General features: G+C 44.5%; 1 protein-coding gene and 1 long non-coding RNA gene across 4 annotated transcripts in view; one reads left to right on the top strand and one right to left on the bottom strand.

The window, feature by feature from the left end:
* LOC109145283 overlaps positions 1-19,631 on the bottom strand; it is a 38,774-nt gene extending 19,143 nt beyond the window's left edge. The window contains exons 1-4 of one of the 2 annotated variants that reach the window (XR_005603665.1): positions 19,478-19,631; positions 18,900-19,113; positions 14,711-14,875; positions 12,750-13,952 (exon numbers count right to left, since the gene is read on the bottom strand). This is a non-coding gene — a long non-coding RNA (uncharacterized LOC109145283). Of the gene's footprint in view, positions 1-12,749; positions 13,953-14,710; positions 14,876-18,899; positions 19,114-19,477 lie in introns of those variants that run through there. The other variant, XR_002046579.2, reaches the window with a different exon arrangement.
* Positions 58-26,483, top strand: NGF (nerve growth factor). 2 transcript variants are annotated; one of them, XM_039565446.1, is made up of 3 exons: positions 62-462; positions 22,538-22,665; positions 25,621-26,483. In XM_039565446.1, the coding sequence occupies exon 3, from the start codon at positions 25,632-25,634 to the stop codon at positions 26,346-26,348; it is 717 nt and encodes a 238-aa protein (XP_039421380.1). In that variant the 5' UTR covers positions 62-462; positions 22,538-22,665; positions 25,621-25,631; the 3' UTR covers positions 26,349-26,483. The 2 variants fall into 2 exon arrangements, with proteins under 2 accessions (XP_039421381.1, XP_039421380.1); XM_039565447.1 differs by lacking the exon at positions 22,538-22,665 and having other exon boundaries at positions 58-462.
* Positions 26,484-26,868: the final 385 nt, after the last annotated feature.

Genomic DNA, 26,868 nt, shown 5'->3' with positions numbered 1-26,868 from the left:
GGGAGCCCTCATCTTTAAATTGAGGGCAAGGATTAGGATGCAGAGTGGAAAGGCTGAGGACAAAACATCCCTTGCAGAGGGTTTCAGTCACTGCCAGCGGCACTGGGAAGCCGGAGGGTTCTCTGGGCGTTCTGCGAGCGCACTCAGACGACCAGCCACGCTTTGAAACTTTCACTGCACATCTGTGCATCCCTGCCTGGGCTCGGCAGCGAGCCAAGCGCCGAATTCCTGCGAGTCCGTGCAGCTCCCACACGTCCACAGCGCTAGGACCCAGAGGGAGCTGGATCGCTGTGAGTCAGAGCGGAGCCCTGAGCGCTGAATGAGGCTGCGGCGGCAGCGGGATGTGAATGGCTCTTCGGGCTGGGCACAGGGGCCGAGGACAGGGGTGCCACAGAGCGCATAGCAGCCCGGACACCCCTCGGGCAGCGCAGAGCCCCCGGCGAGCGGCGCTCCGGCTCTGAGGTGAGTGACCCGCACGGCCGGAGCGCGGCTGCGGCAGCGCCCGGAGCTCGGGGATCCCCGCACGGCCCAGGTGCGGGTGCTGCGCGCTGGTTCTGCTCTCCGGAGCAGGCACGCATGGGATGGCTCTGAAACGCGGAGCGCTCGCTGCCTACAAGCAGCGTTTGCAAGCACGGCGTGGTTTGGTGAAACCGAAAATCGCATCTGCTGAGGCAGGTTTGGCTGCACACACATCTGGAAGGTGTTCGCGGGGCAGCTGTGGATAAGCTTAAAGCTTGAAAAACATCTTTAGCGAGAGCAGCTTAATCTTAGGGAAATGCAAGTGTTCTTACTCTTTTTATCCAGGTATATGGGAACTTAAGTTTTATTTGCATTCTGCAGCAGTTACACCTATATGAAAATTCTTTACTGGCTTTGTTCTGAATATTGAGGCTTCCTTATTTCCTTTTCTTTCCTCCCTGTGATAATTCTACTCTAGAGAAAAAACCCTTTCTTTCTTTACTAATATAAATAAATAGGAATTCTGCTAAATCAAAGCGTGACTGACCCAAGGCAGAATCCTTTTAGCTGCAGACAGAGCAGTACTTCACTAGAGACCATGTATCCTCTGGGATGTCCACTTGGAAAAGCTCACGACCTCCCCGCTGCCTGTGTGTAGTGACAGGATGGAGCTGACAATGTTTATTGATTTATAGCTGGTGATAACACTGTTTTAGCCAAGACACTGCTCACAGATAAAAACGGGGGATTCCAGGCAAGGAGACAGAAGGAATTTGTGTGCTGAGAACAAAAAGTGTTTGTGCTTCGGTTCTTTCTTCACTTTAAATTCTCCTTATAACGCTCAAGAAGTTTTAGAAAAACACCAAAAGTGAGCGTGCTTGTCAGGCTGGTTTTCCAAGTTGTCACAACTTGGAAGTTGCATTGTAACTGTTAGACGGATAATTTATGGGTGTTTTCATGCATTAGAGTATCACAATGAAGTTTTGGGGGCACTTTTTTTGCTAAGCCGAACTAAAATGTGACAATTATCTGCAATAAGACAGAGAGGGAGCTGACTTGTCTGTACATTCCTGCTCTTGGCACTTCTGAGCTGGTTCAGATATTGTGGAAAACAGGCTTTAAAAATCCCCCTGCCAACTGCCATTTCAGGCAGTTTTGTCTGAAATTCAGAGGGTTACAATATTTTCTGCACTTGTCCAAGAGGTTACAGGGATGGAACGAAGAATCAAATATATTGGAGAGTTCTCAAGTATGATAAGAAAGACTCGGCCTTTAAATTTGTTAATAATCATGGATATGAATAATTTTTAAACAAATCTCAGCAAGGTCTGGAGAGGAGCCCCCCGACACATCTGTGCAGTGCCAGTGATTTCACAGCTTGATCAGTCCCAGCCACTCACCCCGGAGGGATCTGTCCCTCCCAACAAGGTGGTAAAGAAAGTAACCATGGCTGTATTTTCTCATCCTCGTAGCTCAGCAGTGCCCCTTTTCTCCATCAAAAGCTGAAACTCTCTTTTTAGATGTCTTCATTTGAGTTCAGTGGAGAGTTACAATGAGCACAAGCATCATTTTAACCCATATGCTAAATAAACAATTATTTCACAGGATAACTGAGCAGTCTATGAAATAACCATAAAATATTAATTTTTAAAATCAGGTTAGAAAAATACCTAAAATATGTATTCAGATTACCATTTTCAAGTGTAAAATATCTTTATTTAATGGGACATCTAGAACAAGGGTCAAATAGAACACATTAAAAACTAGATTGTTTCAATCAATAGAATAAATCCCATAAATTCCCCTACTGCTCCATGGCTTTGGCCATATAAATGTTCCTTTAAGAACAGATTCTATTAACTGGTTTTCTGTTTCCTTACAAAATGCTTTTAGGACTAACAGAATATTGGATACGTACTAATTACTGAATTAAATTAAGGGCCCGTGGAAAAAATATTGGTGATTTTAAGAAGTTAACAGAAACCTGTGATTTTTTCATCTACATTTTACGAACAAAAAAAAGATGAAGGGTTACTAAAATCCATGGTTTCATTCCAAAAGATTCAATGCTCTAACAGCAACGGTCAGCGCTGGATTGGTGGGGTTAGAAATATTTGTCAATCCCAAATGGGAGGCCAATAAAAGCCGGGGAAACTCAACCCCTTCCAGCCCAGCTACAGCAACGGTGACCTCTGCCGGCAGCTGCCCGGGAGCCGCGGCTGCTTGGGCAAAGGATTTGTTAAACCGGAGTATTTACTAAAACTCGTTATACTCCCAGAGAAAGGGCGGCAACACCTCTTCCCACCAAATTTATCTCGTGGAAAGAAAGAAACTTGTCGCAGGGCAGCGGAGCTGGGAAGGGGCTGGAGCTCCAGGAGCAGCTGAGGGAGCTGGGAAAGGGGCTCAGCCTGGAGCAAAGGAGGCTCAGGGGGGACCTTGTGGCTCTGCACAAGTCCCTGACAGGAGGGGGCAGCCGGGGGGGTCGGGCTCTGCTGGCAGGGAACAGGGACAGGAGGAGAGGGAACGGCCTCAGGCTGGGCCAGGGGAGGCTCAGGGTGGATATTATGGAAAATTTCTTTCCTGAAAGGATTGCCAGATATTGGGACAGGCTGCTGAGGGCAGTGCTGGAGTCACCATCCAAAGCGTTCAAAAATGCACAGGTGTGGTCCTGGGGGATGTGGTTCGGTGGTGAACACGGTGGTGCTGTGTTAACATGTGGATTCAGTCATCTTAGAGGTCTTTTCCAACCTTAATGATTCCATGATTGTATGGAAGCAAAAGGCACATGTACCAACGCTCCTACAACTGCGTTCCTGCCCTGGCCAGAAGGAAATTCTCCCTGTGCTGGGTCGGACCTGAGCAGGGTCACAGAGGCCAAAGCATTTAAGAACATTTCTCCAACCAAAGCTCAGGGACAGAGGTCCTGTGGGATGTGTTGTGGCTTTTTCTCTCCCCACAATGCCCTTTGTGCAGCCCCACAGAATTCATTAAATATTTGTGTGCATGTGGATGTGAATTAATACCAAAAATTATGGGGTCAAGCAAAGCAAGATCATTTTTGCTGTTGCCAAGAGATCCCAGGATCAATCACGGTGAGTTATGTGCACTCTTGTCTGCCCAGTGCCACTAATACTAAAGCCATGGCATTTGGGGGAAGGAAAATCCCAGACCCTCAATACGGGTTTCATCCCATCCCCACATCCTGGGTACTGCTTGTAGTTCTGGACACCGGTTACGAGGACAAAAGGATAAAGTAAAACAAGAAAAGGTGCAGGATGATGAAAGCCTGGAACATTTTCTGTATTTAGAGAAACTACAGAGATTATGATTTCTAAGTCTGGTAAAGAGATGGCTGAGCAGGGGTGTGAGGGAGATATTTATAGTCACAGTTTTCCTTAAGATGTTGAAAGGAAATGGCTGTTGTCGAAAATCAAGGAGCAGGAAATAAAACTGGCAGGTGGCAATATCGAGGCAAACAAAACAAGGTGGTTCCTCTCCCTGGGCATAATGGAGCTGTGCAATTCCTTCCCACGGGATATTGCAGGTCACAGGGTTCAGGAAGCAATCGGGCACACTGAAAGCAAAGATGCTGCCTGTGGTTCCATAAATCTGTGATTCCAGAATGACCTCGGAGTGGGAGAGCAGCCCAAGGAGATGATCCCCACGTGGCTGCTCTGTGTGTACCCCGCTCCCCAGCTGCTGCAGGAGGCAGAATTTCTGACCTGGGAGCACTTCTGCTCTAGTTCCTTCTCCTTGGTGCTTCAGCTGTCAAATACTTGACCTACCCCACCTCCAAAAAGATGACTGTAATATTTACTGTGGGTTGCCAGTTCATTGGTGAAAGAATGGCAATTCTGACAAAATCAAAAGGTAAAATAGCATCCCTCATTTTGATTTTTGCTCAAGGATTAGGTGTAGGCCAGTGTTCATGGATGTTACCACTACAGAAAGACATCAGTGATGAGATTTACAGCTCTTCAGGCGAATCAGTGTCTGAACAGATCATGAGATAGTGGAGAAAGGCCATGAATCCTGGGGCATCTTGTGAAATTCACTGAAATGGGGAAATACCATTTTCTCTCATCTCAATGTGGTCTTTATATGGAGCTGACATCTTACTTGAAATTCTTTATTGAAGTCAGGTCTTTTCTAACAGCCCCCACTAAAAATGTTATACACAAATAAATCTCAAGTAAAAAGTAGCAGGGAAATGCCTCATTAATTACACTGACAATAACCTTTCACTTTGAGAACTGCACCACCCTGAGAAATGCAGCAGAGAATGGCAATGCCAGCAGTGAAACCTGGATGCCAAGAACCCGAGTGCATTGGCAGAGAGCTGAGGAGTCACCAAGGACATCCAGAGCTGGCTACAGCAACCCAGAGTCAGAACAACTCCTGGGAGAAACATTTAGATCACACCAGGACAGGACAGCAGGAGAAGATGAGCAAAGTGCTGCTTAGCATTTTGAGCGTGCACACAGCTGAAGGTTGCCCAGTGCATGGAGAAATCAGGCCCTAAATACACACACACGCACAGAGGAACGAGGCCTCTGGCACATTATCTAAATTCAGCTGCAGGATGTAGTTTGAAATGACGTTTGATGGCTTTTCTGCCACATTTCTGCCCATCCTTTGAGTTGCCCCAGGCCACTGTTCACTGAATGAAACACCTCTGACTTTTCCTTATCTTGGAGGCAGCTGTTTATCACCTTTCTTCTTTTTTCCCCTGAGGCTCCTGCATTTCCAACAATGCTTTGAGATTTTATGGCACAGTAGTTGACACCATCGGGTGACCCAAATCAAGATGTATCAGTCACACACTCTCTGTTGCTGGGATGGGTTTTATCTAAGAAAACCAAGGGATTGTTTGGGTGAGAAGGGAACTCATCCCATTTCACCCCTGCCATGGGCAGGGGACACCTTCCACTGTCCCAGGCTGCTCCAAGCCCTGTCCAACCTGGCCTTGGACACTCCCAGGGATGGGGCAGCCACAGCTGCTCTGGGCACCCTGTGCCAGGGCCTCCCCACCCTCACAGGGAGCAATTTCTCCCCAATATCCATCTAACTCTGCCCCCTCTCAGTTTAAAGCCATTCCTCCTTGTCCTATCTCATGGATGCGACTTCCACATTTCACAGTGGTATTTCCTGGAAGAAACTGAGGGATGGTGACAATGCACCAGTGCCTGGCCTGGACTTTCCAACCAAACCCTAACACAATCCCCCCTCAGCATGACAGAAATCAAACCTGCAGTGACCAGACCACTTGAGGTAGTTCAAGACTTCTTTTATTCAGGGTTTTTTTAAAACTGAACATCAACCCAGACCATAAATGGGTTCCAAAAAGTCTGTCCCTCGTTTATCTTCCTGGCTCCAAAATCCAATTTCCTGTCCCTATAGGGTCCATAACAATGTGCTAATAAAAGATCAGATTCTGCTCCCATTGACTTGCTAGGAATCAAAATCCCCACTGCTATTGCCCTGGGTCACAGGGGGCTGGGGGTTCATTAACTGTGACACCGCATTCAGTTGTTAATTGTGCTTGGAATTTCCAAGAGTCAAGCACAAAGACAAAAATCAACCAGAAGGTAAAACAAGATCTTTGACTTTGGTTTGGGCCTTGGTTTACATATTATTGGCAAAATCATAGGATCATGGAATCATTATGGTTGGAAAAGACCTCCAGGGTCATCAAGTCCAGCCTCTGACCGAACACCACGATGCCCACTAAACCATAATGACCATTCATGTCATGCAAATATAAAGCTACTTCCAAGAATAAAATCAAAGAAATGAATGAAATGAATGACTAATGGATAAAATGAACCTGGTTCTTAACTCAGGGCTGGTCATTTATTTTGAGCTGCCGTATTTTTGAGAAATGTTGCTGCCTTAAAGAGGATGCAGCAAAAATTGTCTTCACTCATTTACTTGTTAACTGCCCAGGAAATTTATAAAGATTACACTGATTCTGACAGTTCTGACCTACAATGAGCAAATTAGCCCAGTGTAAATACAGCTGGGCAGCAGATTATGTGTTTGATAACTTTCTATTTGCCAAGTATGGCTTTGCCAGGTGAAAAATTACTATTTTGATTTTTTTCCTGTTCTTAATCACTTTGTATTTTCCCCTGTTGTATAGGTAGAAAGGTGACACAGATTTTTTAGTGGTCTGGTTCACTGCTTTACTTTGACTGTTTTATTTTGTTCCTGACACAACCATATGTGATCCAGGCTCTTAAAAAAAAAAAAAAAAAAGCGTTCTTCAGGAATTTTTGTGATGGGGATTTGCCAGGCACCTCATTGCTACGTAATACTTTGATTATGATACATTTAAGAGCTCTGGCTCACAGAATAAGGGTTTTTCTATTTTGAAACATAGCTTTTATTCTTTTTCTTTGACGACTTTATGTCTGGATGAGTCAGGTATGAGAAAAGACCTGTGCCTGTTCACAAAGAGTTTTGCCCTGTGGTGGATGACACAGCCTGCATTTTCCAAGTGCATCATTTCCTGCCCATTATTCCATGATTCTTTTGGGATACTCTATGTCCCAGCACTGGACCAGCAAGGTGCTGGAGCTGGGGGCATTCCCACAGCCATACAAACTGTATGTGAATTATTTATACCATGATATGCTTATCTTGCTCGTAGAATCTTCTATTTGCCCCTGTCAGAGACAATGAGCCCTTCACCTGGTCGGTATTGAGAGGACATTAAAGGGGTTCTCGCTTAAGGGGAATAAGTTGATTATTCTTGTTTCTGCTCAGCGTTAGCAATTTTGTCCATTTCCCTCAGCAAAACTGATCACAGTAACTGCACTTCTTACCTGGGAGGAGAAAGCACATGAAGAGTGTCAAGAGAAATAAATAAGCACAGAATAAGCCACTGAAGTGAGGTGTGGGTTTACTTTCCAAAAATCTTTTCCATCCCTCTCCTCATTACCGAGGAGCAACCTGGTCCAGTGGAAGGTGTCCCTGCCCATGGCAGGGGTGGAAAGGGATGAGCTTTAAGGTCCCTTCCCACCCAAACCATCCTGGAATTCCGTGATTGGTGTTATCAGTGCTCTGAATATTCAACATCCATGTTTCTGTTCTGCCTGGATCCAAACACTCCCTGCCCCAGTGCCTCCTGCCAAACCTTCCTCTCATCATTTTCTCAGGCACAGGCTGTAAAGAGGAGAGTGCAAAGGGTCACTGCTCAGCCTCACATTCCAGGACACTTTATCTATGCCAAAAGTGTGAGTTTCTGGTTTTGGCAAAGCATCCAGAATCCAAAGCATCAGAGGGAGTTTGATCCACGAGCTCTCCCTGGATGCATGTTCCTGGTGCTGGGAAGGGCTGTTCTAGAGACCATTTCTTTTCTCTGTGTGTTCTGAGAGAGAAAGGCATGTGGCCCTTTCCTTCCCATTTCTTCCCTCCTCTTTGAAAGCAAAGAAATTAGAAAACTATTTCATGACCTGCAGAATTTCTCCCCTTTGTTCAATATTTCAAATTTTTAAAAGAATTTAAGTCATTTGAATTCAGTCTTCAGCACTTGCTTGTGCCATCACTTGAAAGCAAAAGGAAATACTTTCTGTGAAAATAGCACATTTCCAATGCCACAGGAAACGGATGCAAGGTTTAAAGTTCCAATTTAAAGTTCATCTCTCTCCCTTTGAATTTGAGAAAGCTCATTTTCAAGTGACATGTATTTAAACTCTGGCTTTGTGCACAGAAATGAAGTACACACCTAATCATCAAAACTCCCCTCTGGTTTTCATTTTAAACAGGCAAAAAATGATCTTGTAAGGCTTAGACGCTGATTATTGCTTGGAACCTAATATTAATGCAAAGAAACCCCAGAGAAAAGTTGAAAGATGAAAAATTCAATCACAATAGGCCTCTTTCAAAAGATGATTCCTTTAGAAATCTGCTAGACATATGTTATTTTAACAAATAGAATAAAAAACCTTTTTTTTTGGTGTTAGACAATGTAAAATTGTCATGTATTCATCATCCGATGAAAATTGTAGCAAAAATAGGCAAATACCAAAGAAAAATCTATTCCTATTGCCACAATTATGTCAATAATCTGTGGAGTCCCACTTTTCAACAGCATTTAATATTTTCATACTACAAATCACATCTGGCTACAAATGTCATCTTCTGTCTCCTCCCACTCCATCCTCACCCATATTCTCTTCCTTCCAGTTCACAATAAAACTGCTTTTTTGTAACCACAATGATTCTTCCTGACAACTGATTCACCACACAAAAGCATTAACAAATAACACTGTAATAAATACAAGGTGCACATCAAATATCCAGACAAGGCAAATACGTGGTTACATATGGGGTTAAGTGTTATAATGACAGCTAATTTCAAATATATCACATTATTTGTACTAATTAATATTGGCACAACCCCATGGAAATTCAGATTTGGAATGGGAGTTTTCTGAATGTTTTCTGTGGAGCTACAGAAGGTGTGAAGCCCAGCCATGGCACCTGTGCTCATGTCCTGCTGCAGAAGAGTGATGGACTCTGAAGTGAAATACAAACCAGAGTCACGATTATGTGGGAAAAGGATTGTGGAATTTATTATAGAATCATTAAGGTTGGAAAAGACCTCCAAGATCATCAAGCCCAACCTTTGATCGAACACCACCACACCCATTAAATCATTTTGCACCCCCTGTTGTGACTAAAGACCAAACCCACATCTCAGAGCTGGTGGGTCCCACCAGGGGCTTCCCAGTTTAGAAGCTTTGGACTGAGTGTTCCCAGATTCCTTATGAAACCCAAACACTTCCCTTCGCAGGGTTGGACAGAAAGGTTGAAAGGTTTAGGTGGGATATTGGGAAGGAATTCTTCCCCATGAGGGTGGGGAGGGGCTGGAATGGATTTCCCAGAGCAGCTGTGGCTGCCCCATCCCTGGGAATATCCAAGGCCGGGTTGGATGGGGCTTGGAGCAACCTGGGATAGTGGAAGGTGTCAGGGTTGGAGCTGGATGAGCTTTAAGGTCCCTTCCAACCAAACCATCCCAGGATTTCATATTGATTCTTTCTAATACTGGGCCTCACCTGAGGTCCCCCCACCTGCTCTGCACATTCAGCCAGATGAGAAAATGTTCAATCCAGGTGCAGGACTTGCAGCCAGATGTTTGTGTTGTAACTTCAGTCTTGATGTCATTGGTGACTACAGAAGACTGGCTCACCCTGTGTGCTATTGCCCTGGGTCACAGGGGGCTGGGGGTTCATTAACTGTGACACCACATTCAGTTGTTAATTGTGCTTGGAATTTCCGATACTACAAACGGGATGGGATAGCTTCACACAACAAATATCAAATATTCACCAAAGCAAGCAGTCAATAAAATTGTGCAACCATGTGCGTGCAGGGAAAAAGATGATTCATTTACAGATGTGCTGCTGATAAATTTTTCATCGTTGCACACAACCTGGGGCACATCAGGAACCAGACAAATGTTTAAACACCACCGTTATTTTCCACTAGACAAAAGTCTTGCAAAAAGTCTGGCATTTCAGCTCCTCTTTGAAACAATTTCTGCTGGATGTAAGAAACAAAGCCCACAGAAATTATCCTTTTGGGATTAATTCTCTAAACATAATGACTAAAAAGCCTAGTGGCTTTACCCTTAAATACTGCAATTTTTGCTGCTTGTACTAATATCTGCAAGAAGTTGGTATTATTTATCCTTCTAAAACCTTCTAAAATGTTATTTTAACTCCTGGAGGCTGCAAATTTTCTGTCGCAGAGACAAGGCAGCACTGCAGCATTGTTCAGAAGGAAAAATGTAAGAGAGGGCAAGTGTCTTGTTCCAGTCTGTTAATCTGTACATTACACTGTAACCTACTGTAAGCCTAGGAAATGGAAATAAAAGGGAGCACTGGTGAAAATCTTCAAATTTTTGCAAAGAACAAGTTTTCATGAAGCAATTAACTGCCTGACTGGGAATATCCCTGCTTTTTGTTTGATGTCAAACTCATGGGTGGTATTTCGAAACATTTGATTGAGCTCAGTCAATTAGCCTTGATTATGGTTTGGCTTTTCCCTTGGAATAGGCTGATCCATAAGGAATGCCACTCATACCAGCACTGAGGCAGAGCAGGATGACTCAGCTGATTAATCAGCTTTCTTTTTTCTCATTAAGAAGCAAGTCTTTGGCTTCCCCAGCTGCTGAAGTGATCACTGTTGAACTCGTGTTGGAACTCACACAGCTTTGGTCACCCCTGACTCACATTCTGAGAGAAGAAAAGTCACCTGCACCCCTGATCTGTCAGAGAATCCTGGAATTACAGAATCCCAGACTGGTCTGAGCTGGAAGGGACCTTAAAGCTCCTCTCATTCCACCCCCTGCCATGGGCAGGGACACTTTTCACTGGACCAGGCTGCTCCAAGCCTTCCCACAACTCTGTGACTGAGGGACACACACAGCAATGCACCCCGTGGTTTCTGTTCATCATAAAGTCCTTGGGATTTGCAGGAGAAATGTTTCCATTCCTGTTGCTTTCTGAGCAAGATTTGTCCCTAATTTGGAATCAACCATAACCCCCATGTTTATGGGTTCTGATAATTCCTTCCAGACAAGCAGGTACTGAATCCTCACCTGTATTTTGCCAAATAGATCTAATCACTTCCTCAGAACACAGCACAGCATCTGCAGATGAGCCGTTTTTTCCAATCCAAAAATTAGATTAATTTATTAACTAAAGTAATGGAAGAAAAAAATGGCTACTTGTAAAAATCTTAAGTAAACACAGAGCTTTTCCCCCTTTCTTTAATAGGTAAATGGCACAAAACACAACCAGGGTACAGGCACAGTGTGTAATCATGGTCACGATGCCTACAATGTAAATGGACTTAATGACAAAATTAAACAAATCTCAATTAAAGGCACAATGATTCCAGACAGGCAAAACCCATCACTCTCCCAGCTTCCCACTAAGTAGATCTCCAAGCATGGAAAGGTTGCCAGCTATGGGGAACAGTTTAGAAAGTTAATGACAGTAAAAATGGGATTCACTGGAGACTGTAATCCTGACTCTGTAAGCATTGCCAGAGGCCTGACATGAAGGAACAAGTACTATTTCAAGCAGACTGCAAAGCCAAGGCAAAGATTAACATCTGTCAGAATCAGCTACAGATGAGACTCTTATTGATCCTTGAGTGTCACAAGAATTTAGAAGGGCTAAAAAGAACTTTAAAGACAATAATCAAGCATCTGTGGATTTGGTTTGTAAATCTGAAGTACCTTTCCCACATTTCAGCTATTTTTTTTCAAAGAGCTCTGTGTGTGATGTAGCTCAGTGCTACAAGGCAGAAGAGCTATTTCTTCCAACTTAGTCACTGTCAAGCTTAGTGTTGCAGCAAAAGCAGTGACAGAGAGCAGTTCTGGTGCTGTTACCAACCTCCAAGACACTGCTTTTCGTGTTTAGACTATGTTGCTGTGGATTTTGTTTCTGCCTCATCCGTATCTATCCCTACTAACAAGATTAAGGCTTTGCTCACATTCTTCTAATTAAAATGCTGTAATACTGAGAAGAGATTCCACGTCTTCTTTTAGCAGGGTAATCAGTACATCTGTGAGTTCAAGTTACTATTTTTTAACATCAAAGCTTGCACAAACATAGCTCTCTTCCATGCAGGCCATGACTTTTTATCTACACTGGTTTGAATAACGGCTCCATTTTGTAGTGGGGTCAACATCATCTGCAAGGAAAGGCTGGGAGAGCTGGGAATGCTCAGCCTGGAGAAGAGGAGGCTTCAGGGAGACCTGAGAGCCTCTTCCAGTGCCTAAAGGGGCTCCAAGAGAAACTTTGGACAGCCTTGAGTGCCAGGACAAGGAGGAATGGCTTCCCACTGGCAGAGGGCAGGGATGGATGGGATATTGGGAAGGAATTGTTCCCTGTGAGGGTGGGGAGGCCCTGGCACAGGGTGCCCAGAGCAGCTGTGGCTGCTCCATCCCTGGGAGTGTCCAAGGCCAGGTTGGACAGGGCTTGGAGCAACCTGGGATAGTGGGAGGTGTCCCTGCCAACCACAGGCTCCCAACATCTTGTCCTGTCAGGAACACGTGTGCATTTTTCTGCAGCATTTTCTCCTTATTAAACTGGAAGAAGCATGATCTGACTGGAGCATGTCCAGGGAAGGGAACGGAGCTGGGAAGGGTCTGGAGCCCCAGGAGCAGCTGAGGGAGCTGGGAAAGGGGCTCAGGCTGGAGCAAAGGAGGCTCAGGGGGGACCTTGTGGCTCTGCACAAGTCCCTGACAGGAGGGGGCAGCCGGGGGGGGTCGGGCTCTGCTGGCAGGGAACAGGGACAGGAGGAGAGGGAACGGCCTCAGGCTGGGCCAGGGGAAGATTGGATATTAGTGAAAATTCCTTCACTAAAGGCATTGCCACAGGCTGCTGAGGGCACTGGTGGAGTGGAACACCTGGAAATGTTCAAAAAACATGTAGATGTGGTGCTTGGGAACATGGTTTGGTGGTGGACATGACAGTGCTGTGTTAATGATCTTAAAGGTTTTTTCCAACCTTAATGATCCTGTGAACTTCCAGCTGTATTTCATTTACCAGCTGCAACCTTGAAATTTTATTTACAAGTTTTTAGTTCTGTAGCTTCTTCTTGCTATAGCAAGGTACCACTCCACAGCTTTCAGAAGTACCTCCTGCCCTCACTCCTTCCCCTTATTTTCTGTAAGCTTGTGACACTGCACGAAGAGAAGGTTTCGTTTAATCAGCTTCTGCAAGATTGTTTTAGTAAATGTAGGCTGAGGAAACTCATTACAGCAATTTAGTTCTCCCCAGTCCAAGAGTTCCCACATTCAATCTATTGATTGTTCTCACTGTGGAAATGGAAAAAAAGGTTCATATCTAGTATAATAATAAAAAGTAGCAAGGAAAATAATATGCTGGTAAACATGGGAACAGTAATCTTCTAATCCTGGCCTACTTTTATAAGAATTCCCTAATTTCCAAGTCCACATACCAGGGAAGTCAGTGAACCCCACAGAAAGCTGAAGTGTGAATAGTGCAAAGATATCCCATGCCATCAGTGATAGCATTGTGTTTCAATGCAGGGATTCAGAGCTGTTCAGACTCAGAACAGGGCCAAAGAGAATTCTAGAAAATGTGGTAGAAACACTCAAGGGCACACTTTAAAGGAAAGAGAGGCATCTTTCCCATTATAGTTTGTACTGTAGCAAAAAATGCTTTCAGCAACAAGATGATGCCAGAAAATGTGAAGACCTTTTGAATGCTCCTCACAGAAGTGAGTTGCCAAACACAGATTTATCAGAGCTGCTGAGACTGCCAGGTCAGTCCAACTCCCTGTTTCCTGTTCTTAAGCAAAGGTTGCTGATCTTCATTTAAACTTCTTTGAGCTCTGTTCTGTGCTTGAAGGATTCCCACAGTACAAGACAGGATCCGATCTCTCCTTGACAAACTCTCTTCTGTTGAGCTGTCCTTTTGCACAGAGTAGCTGTGTGGCCAGGAGAACTGTTCAAAGACACAGGCAGTTATTCCAGAGACAGCTGCAGGCTCCCAGCAGGGGAGGACGTCCTGCACGCTGCAACATCATTCACTTCTCTGCATATTACACTGACCATCCCTCAAGCTTTGTGTGAGGTGAGGATATTCCAGAGTTGTCAGGCTCCAGAGGTTGAAGATCCAGACAAACAAACCCCTTCCCACATTGAAATTTCACCTTAAATTTCATTTCACCTTAAATGGCTGAGTGAGGAATAAGAACCTCCTATCTTAAAACATCCACAGCAGCTGCCTCCCCTCAAACTCTGACATAATACAAAGATGGAAAACTCCTACTCCCCACTGCTCGCTGGGTCCGCGCCCAGCAGCCCACAATGTACAGCTGAAATATGGCCCCAGTTCAAACTGTCTCTGCTCTTTGGGAGCATGAGCAGATTTGTTGTGCAGCAGCTGCCTGACACACTCAGGATGCTGAGAGTGCTGAAGTTTGGGCTGTGTTTCTCTGGCCTCACAGGTTTGGTGTCAGGGTCGCAGCAGAATCAGAGCTGAGATTCTCAGAGCATAGGAACGAAGTAAATCAATCTCTGTACTACCTCAGTGCAAGGCAACGCAGCTTGGATTAGTTTCTCTGAATATATATTCTGTTGCTAATGTACAGAATCCACTGCATTTTGTTACCACCCCTCTTTAGGGTTGCCAGCAGTTGTCTGGCATGGTGAGTTAATAGAGTAATGAGTTAAAACAATCATACAGCAAGGAGTAAATACCTTCCACAGCAGATGAAAGCCAAGACGCTGAAGAGGTCCCACGTGTGCTGCAGAGAAGATTGTGTGGGGCAGCAGCTCTGAGGCAGCTGGACTCAATGTGTGACAGGAGAAGGCAGGAGCTTTGCAGATAAAGGAGTCAGAAAGCACGTGGAGCAGCACTTGGAGCTGGAGAGGAAACAAAACAGAGGATGTCAACACATAGGCATGAGCAGGGGCAGGAGTGAGAGCCAGAGAACAGATTTTAGGGATGGCTATCTCACTCTCCTGCTGCTTTTTAATTCGTTCACTCCATAAAGAAAGGTGCAGAAAAGGGTTTTGGTAATGAGAGAAGGAGCTGGTACTCGCATGGATTACAAACACTGGCAAAACCACTCTTGTTTTTCTACCACTTGAGGCATGCACACACTAAAATACAATGAACAAATAAGGACAATAAGGCAAATAAAAGCATGTGAAGAAATAGGATCGGTTTCCCAAACATCCTGAACACTTGTGCTTTGCAGTAGTTCACTCTGCTGCCAAGTAATCAAGATGATCTCCCAGGCTGAACTCAGAAAAACATACAGGGGGAAAAATGTAGGTATGGAGCATTTTGCATAGTGTCAACACACTTCCACAGAAACCAGGCTTTAATCCTCAATAAGTGCTGAGTACAAACATACAAAGTATGAAAGCCCAGGGGTAAAAATTCCTGCAGCACCACAGTTTACAAACCAGCTCTGTCTCTTCATGGAAAGCACCGTTGCTTCTGGAGTGCTGGAACTCCAAGGCGAAACCCCATTTGCTTGTTTCCTTTCTCTGGTCGTGTTCAGATGAACCACAGCATTAGAAGGAATATTGTAAAGGTCTAAGCAATAGTAAGAACCTTGTGTTTTTCTTGGTAAACTACCCTAGATGTCAGGAGACTCCTATTTCTCCTGCAAGAACTACTTGTGCTTGCAGAGAACATTACAAGATGACACTGCAATCTGATAACTCAGTGTTTCTGTGGTTTATTTTGTTTTATTTGGTGGTGTTTCCAGATGTTCTGTGGACATCTCTACCCTGTTTCTTAGGAGGTTTTACCCTCTCATTACAAAACTACACCACATCTAAAAGGTTCCTGCTGTGCAGGGAAACAAAACCCTTTTTTCCACCTCTTTGGTAACTAAATTTTTAAACCACCAGCAAGTAGCAAAAAAACTTCAAAGCTGAAAGTTTTTCTTGCACTGAACTAAAGAATTTACTTAGTTTAGATTTAACACACGAATATTATTACTTAATATATATTTTTATTATTATAATATATTACTCTATTACTATTTATTTAGACCTGCTTAGTTTAAAACCCACCATATTTCACATCTCTGTAGTGGAGTGCTTAGGAATTCTAAAGAAATTGTTTTGAACTCAATTTAAATGGGAAAGGCAGGTGGAGTACAAGGGTTTGAGCATTACCACATCTTCACAATCTGCAGAAAAAACTCAGGCTTTGCAAGGAGCAGATAGACAAATATCTGCCCAAATCCAGTTGTCCAGAAATTATGAAAATGTATTTCTCAAATGTCCAGGATATTCAAAGAATACAGAAGTCAAACAGCTTATGAGAAACAGCCCAACGACTTCGTTCGTTTGTACATATAATTCACCTTGGGGTATGCTGGTTTAAGGGAAAATACTAACATTTTTCTGTAGTTCAGAGTATTATGCCCGTGCCTTGTGAGTTACAATAAGGAGGGCACAGAATGACTGTGACTGCTGTGGGGTCAATACCCATTTCCTACTGCAATAAAAATATGGAATTCAATTTCTAAAGGTGTCATTTGAGGGGTTTTTGTCATGATTTTCCTATTGTAATGTAAAGTAAATCATAAGAGAGGGAATTCAATCCCTAAGAAGGCAACTGAATTCTGTAGGTCTCATGAAGGTAAAATAGATTTAGAAGTAGTAAAGAATATCCTAGAAATTAAAAAAATAATAAAAGGAGGTGGGCAATGGAGAAGAGGAACATTGCTACTGCTTGGCAAGAATCCTGTGTTATTCTTTGGGTTCTTCACATGCTACAGAAGTAAATTCTACTGACCATGAGTGAGAGGGGAGGATCATTTTATTAAGTGTTTGTAAAAGCACTCGACAATTCTGGATGGAAAAATCCTACACAGGCAAAGCAATATTCCATTCCAGTATTGACTGCTTCTTCCCTATCTCAGCACTGTCTGAGTGAACACAAGAGCAACTCCATGTCATAAGATTTTATTTTGTAGATTTTTGTCTATATCCTTAAGGGTTTTTTAAATAGAAAAAAAATCCAACACATCAGTTTGAACTGCTCCAGCTACAGAATTTATCAGGTGCAGCCAGAGCCTCAGTTCAGTAGAACAGAGGTTTTAAAGTTCTCAACTCTCTCCTTTGCTGCATCCTTCTGTACTCTGACTTGCCAAGCACAGACACCCTTCAGCTTCCCTTTGGAATTTCTCAGAATTCCTGCCCCATTAAAATATCATTGAGTCATTTAAAATAGTTATAAACACACTGGAAGATTTGTAGAAGATAAAATTCCTTTTGGATGTAAATAATTAATAGAACGGGAAAGTCTGAAAAGTCATGGCCATAATTTATGGCTGCTCCTTGTCCTTACATAATGTTCTTTTCCAAATTCATGATCCAGAGAAACACTGAAGATGATGGAGTCTACCTTTGGGAATCTGATCATGACATCCCAGCTCATTTTTGTTTTCTACCTCATTTCTGGAGTCACTACATTGATGCCTTACACTACAACTCGTGCAATTGCTAAAAATCACCTTTGTTCAAATTTATTTGTGCAGTTGTAGAAAAGTGAAAAAGGAGAATATAAATGAAAATTATGAGCCTGAATAAAAACTAAATGCTAGCATTGCTGCTGGGATTCAGCTGGTTCTTATTAATCAGGGCTTGGAAAAGAATCAGGATTTATATTCCCTTCTGAATAGCTGGAATAAGATCACTAGTTGGAAAGGTTTACTGGCCCTAAAGATATTGTATTTTTCTGCCTTAACTACTCTTGGCTGTAAGAGGGGATGTAACATCACAGTCTGACTGCCCTCATACTTTCTGTTCCCAGCTGAATTCCAGTTCTTTTTGGTAGTGTCGTGAAGTCTGAAATTCCAGTTCTTTCATTACTGGTAATTTTGTATTGGAAACCTCAGAGCCAAATATAGCAAGCCAAATATTCCCAAATATAAATCCATTTGGGAAAGGTGTAGAGGGGAGAAGGGCAGGCCATGCTCCAGCCTCAGGAAGGCCTTTGGACTCACTGTTTTAAGCAGCAATAGGGAATGAGTCCTGCTGTGTTTGGATAGGAATTGTAGGGAGCAGCAATCTCATGCTGGCTGCCAGCTGGGCAGGATGGAGGCATCCAACTTTATATGGATGGATTTATCCCATTTATCCTGCAGTAGTTTTCCTGTCAGTTAGTGCCTGAGATCTTTAGTCACTCCTTGGTGCCTATGAATTAGGATATATGAAACCCTGGGGTCCTATAAAATATATATCCAGCTCCAAGGCTATATGGAAAGTTCCAAAGTAATCATCACCTGTCAATCATTGATTTTAGGATTTGCTTTCTGGATGATAATATAGGGATGATATACAACCCTGGTACGCTCAGATAACTTGCTCCTAGCCAGGATTTTTATTTCTAGCTTATTTAATTTACCAGCTTTATGCCATTGCGGTCGTTGACTTCAGGAGAATCAGATTCACACGCTCCTCCAAAGGCTGTTTTCTGTCATTTGTTTTCAGAGATTTGTCACTAGTTTTGTAAGTGATGTGCTTTCCTTCACTTTATTTCAAGAGATTTTTATCTTGACAGAGACAATTTTTTTATCTTTTATTTAATAACTGTCAGTTTGGTTTTGTTATCTGAAGCAGGATGAAGCTTTGTGCTCTGTCAGGGCGGCTCTGTGCATGTTCAACACTCACTAACAGCCCATCTGTCACAGCAAGAGCTGCATCCTGTCACAAGCCTTTACTGGCATGGCCATCTTGACCTAAGATCATGTTTTTTTCCCAAAGGAATCACATTTTAGATGGCTGTTGATGCCTCTGAATTCCCATGAGCACGTTCTACAAGTGAGAGTCAGTATCATGGTGCCAAACGTTGTAAAGCGAATTTGAGATGCAGAACAAATGATTATATTCATAGAAATTTTGATTTTGTTTTACTCACTCAGGAGTTTTAAACTGAGCCTTCTGAAGGTGAGCTCTGCCTGTCCCATGCCATGAAACCCCCGGCTGTGGCTCCAGGCTGGATCTCTCCCAGCAGGTGGCCTCACTCAGCACCAAATGCTCTGAGGGGTGTCAGTGAAGGTGATGGGAAATGCACTCCTTTCCCTGTCTTTGGACTTCTCTACAGAGACACCAGCAAGTAAAATCTTGATGTACTGGTTCAGGATGAAAGAAAGGATAAAATTAGGCCCTTACAAATAAGCCATTTCCATTGCTTATACCCTAGTAAACATAAAATAAACCTTAAGAAGTGTTTTCCAAAGCCTCACTGGCTTTGGATTTGGTGAATCCCCACCCTGCAGAATCATAGAATGGTTTGGGTTGGAAGGGACCTCAAGGAGCATCTGACTGCACCCCCTGCCATGGTCAGGGAATGTTCCTCTCTCCCAGGTTACTCCAAGCCCATCCAACCTGGCCTTGAACACTTCCAGGGGTGGGTCCAGACTCATGGTGCTATTCCCCCTTAAGTACCCCAAATTACCAGAGGCTTAATGGGCTATGAGGCATCCCTATTATTACCTTTACCCGGGCTAAGGATGAGTCAGAGCTCTGGAGGCAGATCCTGGGTGCACATCCTGTGATGATGAGGAGGATCACGGTGACACGATGCTCTGTGCTGCAGGGCAGCATTTTTCTCAGTCTATTGCTCTCCCTAGAAATCCTCAAAGGAACATTTCAGTGCTAGAGGCATTTGGGGAAAAAAAAAAAAAAAGGAAGTGAATGAGACACAGGTAGCTTCCAGCTGGCTCTCCAGCACCCATAAACCTCTTATTTAAGGGCTGAGTCACTGCAGATATAATGGAGGAATGAAATGTTGAGTCCATTAGAAATTCCCATTTTCTTGCTCATCAGCTAAGATCAAGGGAAAGCTGTGCCTCTGACACTGCTCTTAGTCATAATGGCTTCAGGATTCCCTTCAAGGCCTCCCTCCCAGGGCCTCCCTTCTCCCTGAATTGCTACTGCTAAATTTTAATTCATGTAACTCGTATACCTGTGAAAATGTTTCCGTGAGAGATGTGCCAGAGGCACCTTCTCTTTACCAGCAACTTCAGCTGCAACTGCCTCCCTCATTTCTCTCTCACTACCAGAAGCAATGAGACAAAACTAATTCACTACTTGTTGCTTATTTTGGTGACCTCCATGATCCCATTTGCTGCACTGACAGCCAAGCAGTTCTGTTTATTTTTTGCACATCCCTAAAATACGCCAACAACTTCAAGAATGACAGAAAACAACATTCCAAATTGTATCATGCCTTAGATTACAACATTCTATGCTTATGTTTATTGACTATGTTTATTTTTATTTAGAACATAATTCACTTGCTGTGTTTGACTGAGCCAAATGAGCATTAATTTATCTGTTCTCTGTGTAGGAGCTACTTTAGTGGCATCTGGTCAACGTGCAGTGAGAAGGGTGCACTGACTGCTGTTTGTATTTGGAAGCAATTAATCTAGTAAATTTATTAAATTTTCATTCCTCATAAATTTCCAGACAACATTCCCTGTTTGTCCATTTTTCCTCAGATTCTGTGGGTAACTTTAACAAAAAGGGAATTCCCTAAACTTGTTTTGTTTGGCACTTGCTGCACTTACAGGTCCTGCAAGCAAAGAGCTTTTCAAGACACAGAACCATTTTCTTTTTGATGTGATCCATTTCCCCACTCTCCAGAATCATGGAATCATGGAATCCCAGACTGGTTTGGGTGGGAAGGAACCTTAAAGGTCATCTCATCCCACCCCTGCCATGGGCAGGGACACCTTCCATTATCCCAGGTTGCTCCCAGCCCCATCCAACCTGGACTCAGACACAGCCAGGGATGGGGCAGTCACAGCTTCTCTGGGCACCCTGTGCCCAAACCAGTCTGGGATTCTTTAATTCTACTCTACATGTGCTGAGACTAAGAAATAAGATTGAAGTGAGATTTTTTCACCCCTCGTGTCTGTCATCCTGGGTGCATGTAAATCCTGAAGAAACACTCACTTCAGCAGGATATTTTATGAATGTCTGGGAGTGGTAGAACAGAGGAATAGTCTATGGATGCTGAATAACACCGCATCATTTACTGGATTCCACCACAGCCAGGAATCCGGGAAAAAGACAGTAAAAGAACTTTTAAAAAAAAGTCCTGCTGAAAATAAATGCTTTTGTGGTTAAAAACCAGCCAGTTGGAACTGAAACAGTGTTTTCTTAGGGTGGCAGAACAGTTGGAAAAGTTGTTGGATTATTTTTGGCAGTGGCCAGCACATTATAGCTCTATCATTACTGGTACTCAACTCTCCAGAGTTCACTGAAAGGGTTATTACTTCACTAGCACATTCCTGCAAAAATACAGCATACTCCATCTGTAGCATGAATCTTTGGATTCTGGAACTCTGTGTGACCTTTCTGACACACTGATACGAGTGTAACCAGCTCAGCTCCTAAATACTGCAACACCCAGGGGGAACCTGAGCCACAGCCCCAGACAAAGCCAGGGTGGCCAAACCACTGCACAAGTGTTGCACAATGAGCACGTAACAGGGTGACTCCTGTGCCCTACACTGATGAAAACAGGCTGGGAAGGTTTCAGCTGGGGGTTTAAACATCAATTAACTTGTATTTGTGTGTTGGTAAGAGCCAAACCCAGTGGCTGCCTTTGCTGGCAGCCGGCGCTCCCGAGGACAGACGCTGTGCAGGTGGAAAGTGAGTCCAGTTCATGCTTTGGCATTAGCAGCTTGTTCTCCTTAGCAAATGCACTTCAGCCTGAATGCAGCAGGGTTTTTGCAGCACAGGAGTACCTTATACAACCCCTATTTACCTTATGAAATGGAACAGATAAGCTATTGAATAATAAGATTAATAAAATATTATTGCTATTCCTTTCAGTGCCATGAATTTACAATCAGAAAATGTGTTTTGATGAGAAAGTGTCAGTGTGCTGGATTCAATTGGTGAGGAAAATAATGGTTTTCCCTTAACTGAGGTCTATACAACCATTCACAATGTAGTGATTAAGACTGGAGTCATTGCTGCCCTTACAGTAGCAACACAACAAACATCTAAGTATGTGCTTTTATGTGCCTGCAAGTTTTGTATCTTCAATTCTTCTCAAATATCAGCCACAGTCAGATAATTGTCTGCCAATATGCGGCAATATGTGATTTTCCTCCTGAATTTAATTGTAACCAGATTTGCTTCCCAGAACAGATGTTGGGGCTGTGAGCCCTGGTTTGTCCCTGGCTGCTGTGCAGTGCCAGGTATTGCTGCCCCACAGGGAAAAACTCCTGGGTTTGCCTGTCAGACTGATTAAAAGTTTTAACTTCAGTTAACCAAAGTTAAAACTTTTAATCGGTCTGACATTTGCTGAGCCTGGAAGGTGTCTGAGAGGGGTGGGAAGCAGTGTATTGATAACCACAGTTACAAATGTGCTGCTCTGCAAAGTTTGGAACTGCTTTAGACAAGCTTGATGCTGTGACAGGGAAAAGGCACAGCTCAGAAAGCCAAGGGGGTTCGTCCCTGTGCTGCTGCCAAGAGGGGAATGGTACTGAAAACACTGATTTGCTGGCTAATTATTGAAACAAACCCTTCTGCCCCTAGTGACCCACGGCACACACAGCTGGCAGGTGCAGCAGGGCCCCATGGCAAGGTGCAGCCCAGCCCGGCTCAGCTCTGGATGAAATAAGGACCTTGCTGGGGGAGCAGTTCTTTGTGCAGTCCACTCAGAGGTAAGCCAGCACTCACTGCCCACAGCAGCCTGAAGCCACCCATGGCCAGGCTCACACAGCAGCCACACCAGAGGAAGGGCTTAAATGACACTTGACCAACACAGAAGTGGGATTAGTACAGGCGTTGTAATTTTGGCATTAAAACGCCTGTGATAACCTTTGTGGCCGGGGTTCCCATCAGACATCCACAGACCACCAGCACTGGAACTGGCAGCTGCACATCCCCTGCGAGTTCAGGTGGCTGCATGAGGCATCCACTGTGAACATCTCCAGAAAGCACCATGAGAGGATCTAATAACTGTGTGACAAAGTTTAGACAGAGAATCATAGAATCCCAACCTGGTTTGGGTTGGAAGGGACCTCAAAGCTCCCCATGGGCAGGGACACCCCAGACTCCCCAAAATAGCCTGTAAAATACCTCTGTGTGCCAGCAAAAGAATTCACAACCCTCACAGCCCAAGGCACACCTATTCTTTAATATTAACTTCTCCTGCCTGTGTTGTCATCAAGTCTCATTCATTTTTTTAATGTGTCACTTTCTATTCTCCACTAACTCAATAATGGATAAAAAGATTCCATTTTGAATCTTTACAAAAGTTACCACGTATCCCAAATATGTTCTGTCTGTGTTTGGGCCACACTCCACAGAATGATTTGCCTCAAGGAGAGGAAATAAAAGGCAATTCAAGAAAAAAGGCAAGCAGGCAAGGTCTTTCTGCTTTTGTGTTAATGGCCTTAAAGCAAAAATCTCAGCACGTGCAACACAAGAAACGCGGAGAAGGGAGGTAAATGTAGCTGCATTTTAGAACAGCAAATTTTGTATAGCACAAAACCAGAACCAGCTCTTTGCTGACATTGCAGCACCTCTTTCCTATAGAAGGAAATAATAAAAAAGGGGTTTATGCATAAACACAATGCATTGAGGCTGCTATTGGCATGGCTAAATTGTGCCTGGATTTTGTTCTGCAAACCTTTTCCATTAACATTTCTGTTGGGAAAGCTAACTCTTGAGAGATGTAATGAAGCATCTGACTTTAATTTGGTTGTAGAACAAGGGGTTACTCTCTGGAGGGTGCACAGCCAAGCTCTGAGCTACACCCAGCTCTGTTTCCTTATACAGAGGATGACGAGTGCTCCAGCACGAGCAGCACGTGGGAAAGCAGCAACCCTCAGCCTTGCTTTAAGCAAATTAAAGTGGCTTTGGAACAGTAAGGATTTGCTCCGTGACAAACATTTGACTCTCGTCGTCATCATTTTGTCCCCAATGCCTCCAGCCCAACAGTTGCACAGACAAGTGCTCACGTGGCTTTTGGCCTTTCTCTTCCTTCCTCCCCTCCATGCAGGCTCTGCTTCTCCGCCCTCCTCAGTCACTACCTTCACTTGGCATCTCCCGCTGGTTTCCTAAATGTTTGCTCAGCCCTGCACAAGCCCTGCTGTTTATGTAATTTCAGCTCCTGTCCGAGATAAGACACACAAGATCCTATGGGACATCTTAGGGTTGTTCTGCATTTTCCACAGGATTATGCTCTGGCAGAGCACCCTGGTTGAGTCCTTTAGAGCTGCTTGGGATTCTAATCTGAAAAATCTCCACAGAGAGGGGGAACTGCAACCATAATTGACCCACACCCAGAAAAAACATTAAGACATGCTGGGAAATCACAGTGGAACTGCAGAGCCCAATTCCTCTGGTACAAAACCCTGTTTGTCCAGTGGCTTTGGGGCTCCCTGCCTGCTGGCCGACCACGGCAGAGCTCGGGGCCAGCTGAGACATGTCAGGAAAACAAGGCAAAGAGACGGGGAGGAGCCTCACCCGGGCTTTTCTGTTTATACCCTGTCTCTGCTTATTAAGTCTTTACAGAGGAAACACAATGTCTGCCCTTCACTGCAATTCCAGAGTGTTTCTGAATGTCTCTCGTTCCGAACATGTGGCTGAATTAGTCAGCACATGGTAGTTGCCCAACGAGGTATTACTGCTGCTGCTCTGCCAGCATGAAATGGGTCTTAGCAAGGGTTTAGACAGTTGGCTTGCACTTTTCCACGCCCAAACAGATGTGCATATCCTCTGGATCGAAGGAGGACCAGCACTGGCACTGCATCTGCTCTGCAGGGACTTTTGGGGAGTTCTTGCTTGTGGCATTCTGAAAAAAACAGGTGTTTCCCTGTCCAGAATTCCCAGTACTTTGGCCACAACGGCTTTAGCTTTGCTGTATCTAAGATGCCAATGCAGAGGTAGCTTGGCACCCACAGTGCTCCCGTATCTGCCCTTGAATCTGGAAAAATCCCATCTGCCCTTGTGACACAGATACCTGAGCTCTTTGAGGGGGGAGCCTGGGCTTTATCTGCCCTAAATCAGTGATGTGGTGTGTCCTGAAAGGGCAGGTGGGAGAGCTGGCAGCTGCTGGAGGCTGCTGAGCCAGCCAGCAGTGAGGCCTGGCCACATGGCAGGTGAGTGGCTGCTGAGGGTGTGACAATGGCACGAAGTACTGGCTTGGTGGCCCCCACCATAGCCCCAAGGACACCTCTGCACACAAGTTTAGGGAATGGACAACTGTTTTAGCCAAGGGGCTGCTTCTACTTTCACTCCTCTGCAGCCAAGAGACCAGCCCTGGCCAAAAAGGTTGCTGCAAAACTCACTAGAGATCTGACTCCTGGGAACATGCTGTCGCCATATGGTCTCCACATTAATAACACCAAACAAGTGCTTCATAAACAGTGCTCTAACAACAAATACCAGAGGAATTAATAATAATCTAGCTATTATTTTCTAATGTTCTCGCTTTATTAAGAACATTGATGCTGTCTGAATGAGCTCTTCCGGAAGAACAACATCTGGCACCCACATGAATACCTGATGAAATCCGTATGATTCCGGGTATCTGATAAATTTATGGCCAGAACGGCAGCGGTTTGTGCCCGCCCAGCTCGCAGTAACAGTGCCTTTCTCTCTCGTTCTAGGTCATAACGTAATGCCCATGCTGTTCTACACTCTGATTGTAGCTTTTTTGATCGGCACACAGGCAGCTCCCAAGTCAGAGGACAATGCTCCACTGGAGTATCCTGCAGAACACTCCCTGCTCAATACCCAGAGCGACCGACACCACATTGCCCAGGCAGCTCCGCAGACATCCCACAGCCACACCACGTGGAGCCTCAGTAGGAGAGAAGCTGTAAACATCACCGTGGACCCCAAAATTTTTAGGAAGCGGCGTTTCCGGTCTCCCCGCGTGCTGTTCAGCACGCAGCCCCCGCCGGTGGCCGGGCAGGGGCAGAATTTGGGATTTCTCAGTGGCACGGGGGCTCTCAACAGGACTGCCAGGAGCAGGAGGAGCACGCACCCCGTGCTGCACCGCGGGGAGTTCTCGGTGTGCGACAGCGTCAGCATGTGGGTCGGGGACAAAACCACGGCCACTGACATCAAGGGCAAGGAGGTGACAGTGCTGGACGAGGTCAACATCAACAACAACGTCTTTAAGCAGTACTTTTTCGAGACCAAGTGCAGGGACCCCAAGCCGGTGTCGGGCGGGTGCCGCGGCATCGATGCCAAGCACTGGAACTCGTACTGCACCACCACCCACACCTTCGTCAAGGCCCTGACCATGGAGGGCAAGCAGGCGGCCTGGAGGTTCATCCGCATCGACACCGCCTGCGTCTGCGTGCTCAGCAGGAAGGCAGCGAGGCCCTGAGCCCGCGCCCGCACCCTCCGACCCCCCTACCTCAGTCTGTAAATTATTTTAAGTTATAAAGGACTGCATGGTATATTTATAGTTTATACAGTACAGAAAGAACCTCATTATTTATTAAACTCTTTTGGAAACCTTTGGTGTTTTTTAAGTTATTTACTGGCAGAGCTCTTTAACTCACCTTTAATTCATCTCTACAACTCTGAAGTGTTCACAGGGCCGTTGAACAAGCTTTCAGCAAAAAGAAAACATTTTCCACACAGTTTTCACACATAGTCCTCTCTTCTACAAGAAAATTTCACTTAGAAAACCTGCCAGTTTATTGTAGGTTTATTTTCAATTGAAATTTTTTTGTCCAGATACCAAGAGACCGAAACGGAATTTTGCTTCCAGTGTTACTAATTATCCATAAAGGTATTAATCATATATAATTAATCATCGTAGTCGGGGTAGAAACACTAGTTCTTCATTGTTGCCAGATCAATTTCCAAGTAAGACCTTTAGTGTATATTTTTAAATTGCC

The sequence above is a fragment of the Corvus cornix genome, chromosome 26, assembly GCF_000738735.6.
Source record: "Corvus cornix cornix isolate S_Up_H32 chromosome 26, ASM73873v5, whole genome shotgun sequence".
NCBI classification, from domain to species: Eukaryota; Metazoa; Chordata; class Aves; order Passeriformes; family Corvidae; genus Corvus; species Corvus cornix.
This window is presented reverse-complemented; position numbering and strand designations above follow the sequence as displayed.

Excerpts from the sequence above, each read along its gene's own strand:
- NGF (XM_039565447.1), top strand. The coding sequence starts at position 25,632 with ATGCCCATGCTGTTCTACACTCTGATTGTAGCTTTTTTGATCGGCACA.